This window comes from Mastigoproctus giganteus, chromosome 4 (assembly GCF_048544385.1).
Source record: "Mastigoproctus giganteus isolate SK-2022 chromosome 4, ASM4854438v1, whole genome shotgun sequence".
Classification (NCBI taxonomy): domain Eukaryota; kingdom Metazoa; phylum Arthropoda; class Arachnida; order Uropygi; family Thelyphonidae; genus Mastigoproctus; species Mastigoproctus giganteus.
Genome location: NC_143578.1, coordinates 80,055,274 through 80,072,209, shown reverse-complemented (window position 1 = coordinate 80,072,209; position 16,936 = coordinate 80,055,274). Strand labels below are relative to the sequence as shown.

Below are 16,936 nucleotides of genomic sequence, written 5' to 3'. Positions count from 1 at the left end.
AGCTAGCAGTTTTCCAACCCACCTAACACTGCCTCGATAGCATCAGCAAATATTCTTGCACCCTTTCTATTTAAGTGTTTTCCATCCCCGTAGAAGCAGTCTCTCCCGTTAACAAGTACAGACCAGGTTGAAAAATGTTCTACCCCTTGAGCCTTGTACAATCTTTCCAGAGCCGAATTGATCGTCAAGGCTCTCATCATATACTCTGTCCTATCGTGTCTGGGCAGAATTGCAGACACTTTCAAATTCAACCCTAATTCATGGCTTTTTTTCAACCCTGACCTGTACTTGTTAAGTGATTCTGCCTGTCTTCTATTCGTGTGTGGTTCCAGGAATGCCAAAATTGTGAAACTGTAAGTCAGCATTTACTATTCATTTAATTCAAATGGCACACTATGGCCATAGATGCCCATGTGCCTAGAAAATTCTCAAACAAACAAACAAATTAATTCAAAATTTAACTGTGTATCAAGAATAATGAACAGAAACAACAAATTTTGAAATAATTCAATTATAATGTGAAATTAATTTGACATGCAGTAAATAACACTCTTCAGACATCAACATTTAAGCAGACAAACTCTATTTGAAATTAACTCTCTAGTGATAACTGATCAAGCAGTGCATCATCTGTTAAATGATGGGGCATTGTAACTGAAAGACTAGGATTCCCTTCCATGGCACGCAAGGTTACTTCAGCTGCATTTATATTTCCTGACCAGCATCTGCGAGCAACCTAAATAAAAAAATAATTTTAATCTTTTTGTTCAGATAGGTAAGTGTTCTGTTCATAACAATTGATTTATGTAGATTTGCTGCATAAATTAATAGTTATGAACAGAAAGTCATTCCTGACCATAGTCAGCAATCTGTTATCAGAAATGTCCACAGAAATTTTTCAAAGGAGCACACCTAATCCTATATTAATTGAGACGATTTTGTTTTAGTTTTAATGAAGTATATTAGCAATAAACAATATATTTATTACTAATTATTAGCTCTGATTGCATTTTAGAATATTTGCCTTAATCAATTACTTCTGCAATGACATTATTTATGCCGACCTGGCTAGGCAGGTGCGTAAAGTGCCTGCCTGGCAACCCAAAGGTTAAAGTGTGTTCGTGTCAAACGGCACCAGGTTTGGTTTTCTTTGTGGGTGTAACAGATCACTGTTAAGGCCAGAGATTTAGAAGTATTGTGTTGTGTATCGTTGTTCCTCTGGCCATTTAGCCGCTAGAACCCTGCTGGGGCCTAACGTTGCCCCCACTCAGTCCTGTGGAGGCAGACCATGTACACCCAGCATAATTATTTACTCTGGCAGGCCCTGCCACCTAATTTCCTGAGATTTCAGTGGCTAGGGCCTAAAAAGAAAAAAAATAATAATGCGATTTTAAGGGGTGGTTCGCTAACAAGGTTAAATTTCGGAATTGATGCACGATTTGGCTGTTATAATTTGAAGTTTATTTAAGTTTTTGTTGTGTGGGGCGTACACTGTGATGTATAGAGAGAGTGGGGGAAAAGACAGAAGTATGGGGCCAATAGGGAAGACGACCCCAGATATCAGTGCGGCATGCCCATGCCTCACCAGGAGAAGTAAACGGGGGGGGGGGTCTCGGTCCTGTCCCCTCCCACCACCAGGATATGGAGAGAAAGTGGGTCAGACTAGGTGTCCAACCCAGATCGCCAAAAGGCGAGGCAACAGCGTAGCTGCGGTCACAGTCATGGTTTTTGGTTTCCAGTTCAGAATCACTTCAGGTGGGTTACTGCGGTCACAGTCATGGTTTTTGGATGTTCAGTTCAGTGTCACTTCAGGTAGGTCACAGTCTTGGTTCAGTGTCTCACTAGTCTTGTGTTTGTCTTATGGGGTCAGGAAGAGGAGTGATGACTCTGGTCAGTTTGTAGTACTGCTTTGATGTCAATTCAGGTAGTCATTCATTGAGCGCATCAGTCCTGGCCATTTGCACCAGGTCACGAATAGAGAGGTATCTTTGTTGGTAATTTCTTCTGATCGGTTGTAATCATGCGGTATGTTCATGCTGTAGTCTTGAATGTCTCCTCCTTGGTTAGTTTCAATGGAGTTCTTCTATTCAGATGTTTCAATATTGTTGCTGATAGCGATTTCCGTTCTCCGTCTCTTAAAGATGTTCTGGGCGTAGCGGCTGAACACATTGTACTCGTCTTCCGAATCCAGGAGGTGATGCTCATTGTCTTTTGGTACGAACTTTATACTGGTGATAAGTACTGATCTTTGTTCCTCATAGCATTCACATTTGGGCATGATATGTTGCCACATCTCCATATTGCCACAGGTGTGAGTTGGGTCCTTGGTCGGTCCGAGTGCATTCAGTTTTGCATTAAAGGGCCCATGGCCCGTCAGGAGGAAGGTGGTGTTCAGTCCCGGGTAGAACCATTTGGGGGCCTTTGGATACGTCTTGTCTACGTAGGGTATAAATTTCCGTGTGACTTCACCCTTGGTCGTCTCTTGCTATCTAGGTGCCTCCGTAGCCAGGTGGGAAGGAGCAGCAGTGCGTAGCACACGCTTCTTGATTAGACCAGGGTTCGAGCCCGTCACCACCAAATACGGAGGATGCGGAAAGGTCAGGGAATGACTACCGCATATCCCGGAGCAATATGGCCTTAGTTGCTAATGCTCCTAAAAACCAAAACAAACAACAACTCTTGCCATCTCCTCTGCCAAGTTGCGGGTTCGAATCCCACCTCGGGCTTGGATCAGAGTAAAATGCAAAAACTTTGGGAGGTGCATTATGGCCACAGAAGCTGATGCACCAACAACTAACAAAAAAAAGAAGAAAAAAAAAAAAAGATATTATTTACCTTGTATCCAGTACTACAACATAAAGAATTGATTTTCGCATGCACTGCACAAAGAAAAATATCCTTTAAAAAGGCTCTTGTTAAATACTTATTATGGATCTGTTGATAATGCTTATATTTTGTTACAAAAGTTACTGTTTAAAATGTTAGTGTATCATAGAAGTAACCTACAGAATTTTTAGTATTTTTTCAGAAAGGTCAGTTTTTAGAACTGCAAGCAATATACAAGGGGCATTTGAAAAGTTCATGGCCTAAGTATGATAGGGTAATAGTAGTGTTAAAAATTTCTGTACTTAAACAAGTTTCATGCAGTTTCAATAATGTATTCTTGTAATTACAGGTCCTGAAGTAGACCAAACCATGTGAATGAGGAAAGATGGACAAAAATCAGTCATTATGCAGTCATCCAATATTTGGGAAAAGGGGACTATTGCCAAAAGCAATCCATGGGGGATATGGTTACAATGTTGGTAGAAGATGCCTCCTCCTAACCAAGGGAGGGAGGGCAGGCCTGAAAGATAACTCACACCATGAAAGACCTGAAATGTCCATCACTCTAGAAGTCAACACTCTGCATGATGTGGTGATGAGTGACAGATTAGCACATTGGCAGGATCTTGAGCATCTCATCTGAATAGTGTGTATCACATAATAAGAGAGGTTCTCACTATGAAAATGGTGTCAGCACAAAGTTGACAGCAGATCAAAAACACACAAGACTTGTCAAGAACATTTTCATCATTTTTCAAGTAGTTTGAAATAGAATACTGGAACACAGTATTCCAAGTGTGGTCTAACAATAGCCTTATATAATGGGATTATGACATCCTTATCTCTACTTGCAATTGTTTGATAAATCATCGAGGGGACACCATGGGCCTTCCTTGCAAATGCCAGTCTACAATGCTTGGAGAACTTTGTCTGACCATATCATAATAGAAAGTCCCTTTCCTCCACTACCGGCTTTAGTTCGACTACGCTAAGTGTATAAGTTATTTTGGGGTTACTGTTCCCCAGGTGCAATACCTTACACTTTGCTGGATTAAAGCATAGCTGCCATTTTTCTGACCATTCCTGAAGTCTATCTAGGTCATTCTGAAGAAGCTTTGCTTGGCAATGATCATTAACTACTCTACTAATCTTTACATCATCTGCAAATTTAGACATCATGTCCTCTATCCCTTCATCGATGTAATTTATGAAAATCAAAAACAACAGTGGTCCTAATACTGGTGCTTGGGGTACCCCACTTCTTACATCAACCCAATCTGAGGAATAACCATTTATCACAACTCTCTGCCTCCTGCCCTGAAGCCATCCAGCTATCCATCTAAGGATTTTCCCTGTGATTCCAACCTTTCCAGCTTATAAAAAGTAACCGCTCATGTGAGACTGAATCAAATGCTTTGCTGAAATCAAAATAAACAATGTCAAAATTATTCCCTAAGTCCAGCTCTTGAGTGACCCTGTCAAAATAGCTAACCAGATTAGTTAAACATGATTTTCCCTTCACAAAACCATACTTAATATCCTTCAGAATTCCATTTCTATCTTAGTAAATAATCTGGGGAATATCTCTCTCTCTCTCTCTCTCTCTCTCTCTCTCTCTCTCTCTCTATCCTATATATGTGTAGAGAGAAAGAGAGAGACTGAAAGAGCCCTTAACATTTTAATGACCTTTCCAAATGTTTATCTAGCTTGCTTACCATATATATGTCAAGTTTCATGTCTGAAAACTTATTACTTCTAACCCTAGTAGACTAAATGCACATTCAATAACATAGAACGAAAAGTCCCTTTCTCTAACCCTTTTCTTTTTCTGGGACATTTTGTGTTGCCATCATTGCCTCCATGTGGTGAGGATTGTTACCAAGGAGAAAAAGACATTCAAATGTAGAGTTCTTGTTTGTACTCCAGCATGACCACCAGGTCAGTGGAGTTTACAACAAATTATCAATACAAACGTTAATCGTATTTAGCAGTTACAAACTTGAACCTAGTCCACTCAAAGAGTGCATGCTACTGCACACTTGGCTACATCGGGCCTGTTACACTTTTGGGAAAATAATCAGTAAGACGTGCCCAGTTGCATCAATAATTAGGCTGGACTGCCAGATGCTTCCCACACCATAAGAGAGAGACACTACACTGGACCACAAAAAAAGGCAAACCAGAAAAAAATGCTCGATTTTATGCCTCAAACCTACCCTGTTATCCATTCCAAAATTGAACAAGCTGGTGATAAACATATGTTCTGCAGTTCTTTCTGAACTGAATTCAAAAAGAATTACAGAACATAGCTGTAGCCCCAAGACTCAGATAAAATCTTGGTTGAAACCAATAACTCATACTCAAAACATTTTGAGCAGAGACAAATAAATATTACTTACCCTCTCTCTCCCCTTCATAAATTTCTAAGCTCATCAAAAAGAGTTACCTACAGGTAACAGGAGGATACTCAAAAAGAAAAATAAAGGAACAAGGAATAACTGAATTTAGGAAAGTTCACTAGATGAGATTAGTATTAGACATACAGTGCAAAGAAGCCACAGGTTTTTGCTGCACCAACAAAAAATACTAAAAGAATAAAAATACTGTTTGAGATCTGAGATAAGAAAATAGACTAATTATGTGGTTCCCTCCTCACACAGGTAACTATCCAGTTGACTTTTGAATTTTTCCAAGCTGTCAGCCTCAACTGTCTGCAGAGGTAACTTGTTCCAGTAATCAACATCTTGTTGGCTAAAAGAAAACTTCCTGCAATCCAGCTTAAATCCTTTCCCCTGTAATTTGAATTCATGGCCCCTAGTTCTGGAACCCTTTATAACAGTGAAAATTTTGCCTACATTCATTTTACTACACCTCAAATCCTTATAAACTTCAATCAGGGTCCCTCTAAGGTGCCTAGTTGTCAAGTTCTGCAACCCACATAATTGAAGTCTCTCCTTATACAGTTGTACATTTGTAGGTCTCACCATGTGGGTTAGCTGCATGATGAGATCTGGAAAAGGGTAAACTTAAATCCTTTCAAGAAGCTGTCTTTTTTTTTTAGTTGGTCTCTGTACTTGGACAGTATTTCAAGTGTGGTCTTACAGTTGCCTTATATAGTGGATTATGACTTCCCTAGCTGCCTGTGTACACTACTCAGAGAACTTCATATCTGCCCATATCATAATCCCATATCTTTTTTCCTATACTGTTTTTAATTCAACACCACCAAGTGTATAAGTTATTTTGGGATTGCTATTCCTTAAGTGTAAGACCTTGCATTTTGCTGCATTAAAATATAGCCTCCACTTTTTTCACTATCCTTGAAATCTATTCAAAGTAATCTTGAATGAGCACTGAACGTTAACAACTCTCTCAGTCTTGACTGACATTGTGCCCTCTATCTCCTCATTGATGTTTATGAAAATCAGAAAAGGAGTAGTTCAAGAGCCAATCCTGATGGGATCCCACTTTTGATGTTAAACCAATTTGAAGAATTAATCACAACGCTCAAAATCATTAATCACAACTCTCTGCTTCCTGCCCTGCAGCCACACTCTGATTTATTTTAAAATCTTACCTGTGATCCTAACATGTTCCAGATTCTGGCCTTATCTCAGTAAGGAACTTTTTTTTACAAGAGAATCTTTAGAGGGAGGGGTGGTTGTTAGCAATTGACTGATCAGGGGTTAGTTGCTCTCTTATAACATCATCTGCCTTCCTTTTCTTTCCTGGACTTTTCTGATTATCAAAAGTAGTATATGTGATCAAGGGACCTAACAGAAGTTCTGAAACATGATGCTACAATAAAGGTAATAATCAAGGTGTAATAGCATATCAATTGATAGTTACAATGAAATTGACTCTTTTAACATCATCAGGGAAAATGGACACCTTTGAGTAATGCAAGGTGATCTTTCCTCTTATGGGACTTGATTATGGAGCCTTTCTTTTGCAACAAAAAAACCAAATCTTATGAAAAAAAAAAAAAGGTAATGAACTGTATTATTTTTGTAAAAGATATTTGGTCTGTGAGGCTGTCACAGATATTCTCTCTGTTATGCCAGACAAGCTGTGCTTTGCTACCTGGGAATCTAAAATGCTGATGGAACTGATATTTGAGTGACACTCAATTCAAGTGAACCCAATTTTGGCACAGTCTGGATGGTCTGTGACAGCCAAATCCTCTGCTTGCACCTTCCCATGGTGGGACTGTTAGTAATCGCGGATATAACTCCCATCCACAAACGCATTGTGGGTGATATCCAGACGTGAACCAACGTAAGCAGGGATAGAGATGTGGTGCCCACACCACATGGAGGAATGTTGCCCCTCTGTGTTACCAGGTCATACTAGGTGGCAGATGACTCTTCAACTAGTGCAATACCACCACTTTGCTTATTGGCGGCTTGAAGTGGTGGAACCTGTGTTTAGTCTCCAGAGCTAAGTTCTGTCAATCCCCCCCCCCTCCATCTCTTCCATCATGTAGTATAATTGATGTCTTTTGAGGTTATGATGAATACCATGGTGAGATCCAAACTTCCTTACATTTCGAAAACAGTGTTCACAGGCCGGCAGTTAGTTAGTACACCGGACCGAACTTATTGGTAACTCTCTAGGAGGCTTCTGGATCAGCTAGTGTATAATTTGTGACTACATCATAGTCTATGATGTAGTCACAAAGGAACTGGATGCAGGGAATAACTTTGATATTATATATTTGGATCTTAGAAAGGCTTTTGATACTGTTGCACATGGAAGACTGCTGCACAAATTGGAGCAGTGTGGCATTGGAGGCAAATTGCTGCTATGGATAAGGGGATGGTTGAGTGGCAGAAGACAGAGAGTGGTAATCAATGGACACTGCTCAACGTGGACTAATGTTATTAGTGGAGTTCCTCAGGGTTCAGTGTTGGGTCCGTTGTTGTTTTCGGTGTTTATGAATGATATTGATGATGGGATATCAAGTTTAATGTCCAAGTTTGCAGATGATACAAAGGTTGGCAGGGTTGTTAAGGACACTACTGACGCTATGCTGCTGCAACAGGATCTGGAAAGGTTGAACAGATGGGCTGAGAGGTGGCAAATGAAGTTTAACATTGACAAATGTAAAGTACTACATATGGGAAACAGTAACCCCAGAGCAACGTATCAACTCTGCGGTACTACACTGACAGTGGTGGAGAATGAAAAGGACCTGGGGGTAATTGTGCAGGCAGATATGAAGTTCTCTGAGCAGTGCAGACGAGCTGCAAGAGTAGCTTATGGTGTCTTGTCAATGATATACAGGAATTTTTCTAGCAGGGATAAGGAGGTGATTATTCCCTTGTATAAGGCAATGGTTAGGCCACATCTTGAGTACTGTATACAGGTCTGGAGGCCTCATTTCAAGAAGGATGTAGAGCTGCTGGAACGGGTACAGAGAAGGGCAACAAGATTAGTGAATGGAACAAAGGGTTGCTCTTACGAAGAAAGGCTTAAGTTTTGCAAATTAGAGTCTGGAGACTAGGCACCGGCGAGGTGATCTGATAGAGGTGTATAAGGCTTTGAATGGTTTGAGCATGCTCAATGCCAATGGATCCTTCATCTTGCTCAGAATAATCACCTGAGAGGGCATAAATTCAAATTGAGGAAGGACGGATGTCGGATAGATGTGCGGAAATTTGCCTTTGGCCAGCGGGTGGTTGGTTGGTGGAACCGACTTCCATCACTTGTTGTTGAAGTTGATAGCCTAAACAAATTTAAAGCTCAACTGGACAGGTATTTCGAACGAACGGAGGGGTGAAATGGGAGTGGTGTGTGTTTTTTTTTTTTTTTTTTTGGCTGATGCTGAATAAGCTTGCTTTCTTGCATCATATGCCTCTACTAATGCTAATGCTAATATATGTGCGGGGGGGGTATTGTCGAGGCCATGTTATGTGAATGACTTGGGTATATTATACGTGTATGCCTTTTCCAAAAATTGCATCACTTCATACAGCATGTACCCCCCCCCCCCCACTTTTTCTTACTGTTGAATACACCATGAATTGTCAAACTAATAGAGCAAACTTATGTGCGAAAAGATCTAAACCTCCCCCCCCCCAAATATTTCCTATTTCATTTCACAAATATACATGGTTTCAGTTCTAATTTCAGTGATGTCCATTTCCACTTGCAGTCTGCCAAACCCCATGTACTTTTTCTGACAGAATCTCAGACATTGGTATCCACTAGTCCACCACAGAAGTGGTGCTTACTTCAAGAAAGTGAACTTCAAGTGTGCGACTACATCAGGAGTTTCATGACAGATTAGTGCTCCAAGCTTTATCTTATGCAGTTCTTCAATGTTAGCAATTCTGGAAGCAGATGTTTTTCATCAGATGTGATGTGTATACTTCAACTTTGGTCATGTGAAAAAACTATGGAAGGAAGAATTCATCGTTCCAGGAAAAGGAGGAACATGCAAGTGAATTGGAATCTTTAGGACTTTAGACAGTTTAGAAATACTCTTATTAATAATACCAAAGTTTAAGAAACCTTTGTTAAAATAAAATATTTGTGATTGTGAAGTAGTTATAGAAATATACAGTTGGGCCCCCCCCGTATCCGCTGATTCAGTTACCAGCGGTTAACCACGGAAAAAAACTTAATACAATGCTTCCTTTTATTTTTTACAATGTCACATATTGTTTGGTCACCAAAATTATAATGGTTCTTTAGAGATTTAACAGATGCACCATTTTCAAACTTTTGAATAATTTCAAGTTTTTGTTTAATTTGAAAGCACAACTCTTGCGTTTGCACATCATTTTCCTGATTTTTAAACAAAAAAAAAAAAAAAGTTACTATAAAAAAAAAAAAAAATCCGACATCCCTGACATAAATAACAAAACAAAATTTGTAATTTTTTTCGGTGTGATGGAACACAACAATTGACGTGATGCACTAAATCAATCAATCTAAACATATGGTATATATATATATTTTTGTTTTTAGCGGTAGGTGTGAAGACAGCAGGGGTTGCAAGGACTCTCCCAATTACGACTTATAACACTGGTCTGGTTCTTGTCACTTATTTACGACTTGCAAAATATCTGGGCGAAGGTAAAGAAAGCCCACACAAGAAGCATGCAAAAAAATTTGATAAATTTACCGGTAAAAGTACTTTGCCTAACAGCATTTGTATTGTTGCTCACTCAGTAAACATACAGTTAGTGTTATCGGTGAGGAGTAGAAATTGAATCCCATGGGAGACAAACCCTCCCAAAGTGGAGGGGGTAACCTGACCTTTTTTCTTTAGAATCACTGGTGGACTAGTGGATAAATTGTTTATTAAGAAAAAAAAAAAGGCAAAGGTAAAGAAGCCCACACGAGAAGCACGGTGAAACTACGTTACAAACATTTTTAACAACCTCAGAACTTCCAATAGGACTCTCTTCGTGATTCAGTTAGTTAATTCAATTAGTGATTCTAAAGAAAAAAGGTAAGACTCCCCCCACTTCGGGAGGGTTTCACGCTCCCATGGGATTCAACTTCTACTCCAGACCAATAACACCCACAGTCTATTTACCAAGCGAGCAACAATACAAATGCCGTTACGGCAAAGTACTTTTACCAGTAAATTTCATCAAACTTTTGCATGTTTCTCGCATGGGCTTTCTTTACCTTAGCCAATATCTCTTTATACCTATTCTAGTTATTACTCGAATTTTATGATTTCTGGTTGATTTTTTTTTTTTTTTTTTTTTTTTTTTAATTGAGTGTTGAAGTGTCCTGGTAAATCAAGAGTCTGCTGTATTTTATTATTACCATATTTAATGCCTTACTGTGTGTTTAACTTATCAATTAAACTTTATTATACATATGTATGTACAAGAAAATCACTTTATATATGGGGTCAGCAGGTGTTCACTTATATCTGGAATTTCAGCCATCCACTGCAGGTCTTGGAATGTATCCCCGTGGATACGGGGGTCTCACTGTATTAATCTTTTGAAAGATAGTTTGATTATTACTTGTTCAGTATTACTTGTCATTAGTTCCATTTTACCCTTATGATAAATTACTTATACAGTAAATCCCCGCTATTCGCGGTATCTGTATTCGCGGTTTCGCAATCGCTGATTTAAAATAAAATGAAACTTTAAAAAATGTGAATTTTAAAGCACCTTGAATATTTTCCACCCTAAAAAACATGGGCGTGGCTAAAATTATGTTTCCTGGTCAAAACAGCACTCAGTGGGTGGGGGGAGAGGGGTGACAAAATCGTGGATGCTTCTCGCTAATCCTTGTTCAGTATGTGTTATGCGCTTGTCATGGAAGGTTTCGTCGTTTGCTTTTAATTTATATGCTTATAAATTGAATAAATTTATCAATTTATAAATTGATATGCTTACAAAAGTGATAAATCTACCGTTTTGCAGTGTAAAAGACTTTTTCGAGCGTGTTAACGGAAGAAAGTGCCTTTATTGTGGACAAGTTCTTTTTTACCCGTACAAAAATATGGCTACGAATAACAAGGGAAATGTGAAAATATCAAAGAAGGTGATGACATTAGCGAATCAAATTGAGTTATTAGATAAAATTTCTAATGGTGAAAGTGTCTCTTCAGTGGCAAAACATTATAAAATCAATGAGTCAACGGTACGATCGATCAAAAAATCGGAAGAAAAAATCCGACGTAGTGTCCGTGAAAACGCGCTAATTTCCTCAAAAATTTGCTCTGTAACTCGTGATGTTAAATTAGAAAAAAATGGAAAAAGCTTTAAATCTGTGGATAGAAGACCGATCTCAAAATAAAATTCCGTCAAGTTCACTCATCATTCGTGAAAAGGCAAAACTCCTTTATCAACACTTTAGCGAAACTGGTGATAGCACTGGCGGGATAAGTTTTTTAGCTAGCAAAGGCGCTGGTTTGAAAGATTTGTTTGAAATTTCTAATAAATATTACATTTAATATTAAATTGTTTCTTATTTTCATTTCGATGCCTTATGCTTGCATTTCACTATGTACTGTCTATGTACATAGTCATATTATGAAGGTACATATAATACATAGACAAAATTTTAAGACTAGTTTTTCTTATATATTTCATACTTTGGAACGGAACCCCTTTATTACTATGGGAGCCATAACTCAGTATTCACATTTTCGGTATTCGCGACATTTCTCAGGAACGTAACCCCCGCGAATAGCGGGGGTTTACTGTATATGTACATTGAAAAGAGCATATACTAATACTTGTTTTCTTTTATATTACACGAATAATGAATCAAGCCTTGGAAAAATAAATTGGAGGACGATATGTTTGTGCCAAATGAAGTAGATTATGAATCCAAATAATTCGAAAGAGAACAGAAAAAGATACTACGAACAGCCCAGCTAAGTGGACCAACAAAACTGTTAGTGTTTTGCTTGGACAAACTATATAGTATGTGAAATATGAACACATGGAAGGACACCGTGAAAATATGAAGAGGAGAAGCGAAAAATGATTGACTTTATATCTCGTTTACCTTTTGCTTGGTAATGTGTGACGATCCTGGACTGATATATATATATACCAGAAGAATGATGAATGTTACCATTTTTGGTCATGTCATATATGTAATACATATTAAGATGTGTTATAATTTAGTATTCATTGCCAAATATCATATGTTGTTAATAGTGTGATTAAGGTGTAAAGAAGGAAACAATTTTGTTTAAAAAAAAAGTGTGGGGGGGGGGAATCTTTCGTGGTCCATATTCAGAATTGAAAAGCTGGATTTTTTAAATCCCCAGATCACAATTCTGAAGGGGAAGCAGAAGAGGATGTTTATAGCATTATTTTCGACCCCCCCCCCCCTTTTTTTTTTCCTGATTACGGTTAAGTAATGACTGAAAGTACTGTATCCTTGCCAGCATGAATGCCTTTCAAAATTACATTTTATTAATAATCTAGAGTTTCACCTAAGGAATAAAAAATGAATTGAATGTCATTTAGAAAAGGGTGCGTGTTTTGTAAAGAAGATGGTGAAATTATTCACTATAACTGTGCAATAGAAATGTGCTTTAAAAGCCTACAGTTGTTATCCAGTGACTGCTATTTCGGTTCAGCATTTAAGAGTTCAAAGGGTTAAGATTCTATAAATATCGGAAGGTTCCACTCAGGTCGAAATGTAAATCTAGGGCTTAGAGAGGGGGTAAGAATCTGTGATTCTCACATGAATAGATATCTGAAATACCTCTCAGCCTATGTAAGGTCCGGACAGATGTACGCTGTAGCTTTACATTTACCTAAAAAGGAGATATGGAAGAGTGGATGCATCCGTTGCAGGGATACTTGATACCTGGTGATTAAGTATTAAAGGATAATTAAAAGTTTATTGTGGCATTGAGTAAATTATTTACATAATTACTTAATGTTAATCACAATGCTAAAATCCAAACTGCAGGGTGGAGAAGAGAAATGAAATTCTTCTCTATTCTGAGGGTATATGAGATTTTGTCCTATAATACCACTAGACGAAAAAATAGAAGAGTGAAATTGATACCAGATAATACCATTAGGCAATTCAATAACTAGTTGCCCCTTTGACTAAAATTCCATCACGTGCCGACCGAGTGTCTTAAGACTTGGATCTCCCCCAATGAGAGCTAAGTGTTAAATAAACAGTGGGAGAGAACTTGGGACATATAAACGGATCCTCGGGAGTCAGTGGGGATGGGGGGGTGGAAGTAAAGTATAGAGAGAGAGAGCAGACAGTGAGAAAACATGGAGAATACTACGGGTTCTGACAAGGAGATCAATTGGCCCCACCCAAGGAAGAAGTCTCCTTCTGATGAGACAATGCCCAGAGTCGTCCTAATTGATGGAGGAATCAAGAATCGCTCGCTGATTGGGACAATACATCATCTTAAGCTGGTAAGCCAAAATTATATAAGTATGAAAGCGTATGTAAGCATAACAATTATAAAATTGTTTCTTTCTATTCGTTTATAGCATTTGTATGTTAAGTGTAAGACACATAAATATGTCTATAGATCACTTGAATATTTTCCATTCAGGAAGTGTCATATTATGCCTATATTAATTATGTATGTGGAAAGAGTAAAGTGTGTATGTTCTTTTGGCTAAGGTAAAGAAAGCCCACATAAGAAGCATGCAAAAGTTCGATAAAATTTACCGGTAAAAGTACTTTGCCATAACGGCATTTGTATTGTTGCTTGCTTGCTCGGTAAACAGACGGTGGGTGTTATCGGTCTGGAGTAGCAGTTGAATCCCACGGGAGCTTGAAACCCTCCCGAACTGGAGGGGGTAACCTGACCTTTTTTCTTTAGAATCACGAACAGAGTCATATTGGAAATTCTGGCATCGTTAAAAATGTTTGTAATGTAGTTTCACCGGTAAACTTTTTCGAAGTTTGCTGTGCTTCTCGTGTGGGCTTCCTTTACCCTTGCCTTTTTTTTTTTTCTTAATAAACAATTTATCCACTAGACCACCAGTGATTCTAAAGAAAAAAAGTCAGGTTACCACCTCCACTTCGGGAAGGTTTCAATGGGATTTCATGGGACTCAATTTCTACTCCTGACTGATAACAAATATTAATGATAGTAAACACCCACTGTATGTTTACTGAGCAAGCAACAATGCAAATGCCATTGCGGCAAAGTACTTTTACCGGTAAATTTATCGAACGTTTGTGGGCTTCTTTACCTTCACCGTTCTTTCTAGTAATAAATCATGTTACATTTTTAAAGATGTTTCTCTTTTCTCTGCCAAAACCTCTCACTCAACAGAGTTAGTGTTAAAGGATAATTAAAAGTTTATTGCGGTGTTGAGTAAATTATTTACATAATTACTCAATGTTAATCATAATGCTAAAATCCAAACTGCGGGGTGGAGAAGAGAAGTGAAATTTTCCTTCTCTATTCTGAGGGTATATGAGATTTTATCCAATAATACCACTAGATGAAAAAATAGAAGAGTGAAATTGATTCCCGATAATACCATAAGGCGATTCAATAATCAGGTAGCCAAAATATCTTAATTACACTAAGAACAAAAAGTATAAGTACACTTAGACTGGCTACACCTGTACAGCCATGCCCTGAAGCACCACGAACTGGGTGGCACATGCTTTGCAGTCCGTGCTAATTGATCAGAATAAGAACAGCTTAGAAGCTCCTCTTCTTTCCATCAACTGGTGTGGTGCCTTTTTGCATGTGAAACAAGTACATGTGTACAAGTATGTGAAACAAGTACAAACAAAAAGAGGTAACAAACTTGGTTATATCCAAGTTTGATCCCTCTTTTGAGCTTAAAAAAAAAAAGCATTTAAAAGTACCTGCTGGAGCCATTAAAAATGCATGGCTCCGGTGGTGAGCTATAGTGGTCTCGCGAGAGCCCATTGTTATATTTTTTTGAAAATTTGCCAGCCCATTGTTGAGATGATCATTTATTTTACGAAATCCTGAATGCAATTATTGAGTATCTAGAGCCAAAACTACGGTGGGCCCCATTCCCAGCATTTTAGTGGCGCAACCAATCGGTTATGTATTTTAAAATAGCTTCATTTTTGATTTAATTACAGTTGGACCTCTGTTTACGTAAGCGAACTTCTTTATAGCGAATTTTTTTGATTCCCCTTGGTAATTACATTTAAAATAGTTTCCGGTGAACGAAAAAAATTTCCATGTAACGAACGGGTTAGGAGAGAACTTTGTATGCATTGTTCTTACCTCTGGCCTTTAGGTAATTAGATTGTTGTTATTTGGTTTTTAGGAGCATTAGCAACTAAGGCCATATTGCTCCGGGATATGCGGTGGTCATTCCCTGACCTTTCCGCATTCTCCGTATTTGGTGGTGACGGGCTCGAACCCCGGTCTAATCAAGAAGCGTGTGCTATGCACTGCTGCTCCTTCCCACCTGGCTACGGAGGCGCTTGGTAATTAGAAAGCACGAGTTAAGGGTGAAAGGGACACACCGAGAAGTCATGCTAGTCAATATGCTTTGCCTAAATATTCATGATAGTAATTATCGGGAACAGTAATTTAACAATTCTACAGCCACATATAACTTTCATGATGAATTTTGGATATTTTGCAAGCTTTCCTTGTTTGACTTTAGTATGCTGCTTAATAAACAAAGGCTTTTGTTCTCAGTGTACACCATGTGGTCAAGCCCTGTTTGAATGACTGTTAGCGTAAGTTGGTAGCTACGTACCTCAAGATATATCCAGAATATTTATTGGTACTAAATTTATTTGATTTAAAATATAAATAGAAGTTACTAATTTCATTACATTTAAGATATTGAGAACATATATTAGATAGTATGGATCAGAGCTGTAATACTCAATATGTTCTACGTTGATAATAATATTAGTAAATTAATAAGAGGAGTTTACCTCAATATAGTACGTAGAACACTTCCGTACGATACCCTCCAGAAATTAAAACGAAAAAATCGACAACTTACCGGTACATTAAAGTAAAATATAAATAATCAATTTAACACAATTCAAAATCAATTTAAAACAATTAAAATTCAAATTAACGCAATTAAAAGAATCTAACGAAAATATTCAAAACGATTTTCCTTCCTAAGGAAAATCGTTTTGAATATTTCGAAAATATTCAAAAATTCAAAATTTCGAAAATATTCAAAACGATTTTCCTTCCTAAGGAAGGAAAATCGTTTTGAATATTTTCGTTAGATTCTTTTAATTGCGTTAATTTGAATTTTAATTGTTTTAAATTGATTTTGAATTGTGTTAAATTGATTATTTAATTATTTATATTTTACTTTAATGTACCGGTAAGTTGTCGATTTTTTCGTCTTAATTTCTGGAGGGTATCATACGGAAGTGTTCTACGTACTATATTGAGGTAAACTCCTCTTATTAATTTACTAATGAGAACATATATATAATAATATGTGCAGTACTGTGCTCCCAATGCCTCCCCAGAACGAACACAACCAAGCTCATCATCCGGTATTCTTGATATCTAGGGGTTAAGACTACCCCCCTCCCACTCGTAAAACTCCGAACTAAGCACTGCACCCCAGCAACTGCCCTTCAGAACCTTTCATCCTGCTGCAAAAAAAATTATCTTGGAACCATTATCCAATTCTGGGAACACCAA

The 16,936-nt window shown here is 38.0% G+C and overlaps 1 protein-coding gene across 2 annotated transcripts in view; it reads right to left on the bottom strand.

Annotated features, from left to right (window-relative positions):
- Nucleotides 1–560: 560 nt before the first annotated feature.
- Nucleotides 561–16,936, bottom strand: part of LOC150086861 (urocanate hydratase-like) — a 379,529-nt gene continuing 363,153 nt past the window's right edge. For both annotated transcript variants that reach the window (XM_090371633.1, XM_090371634.1), the window contains exon 22: nucleotides 561–736. In XM_090371633.1, coding sequence (XP_090227759.1) covers nucleotides 593–736 — 144 coding nt within the window. In that variant the 3' untranslated portion in view covers nucleotides 561–592. The remainder of the gene's footprint in view (nucleotides 737–16,936) is intronic.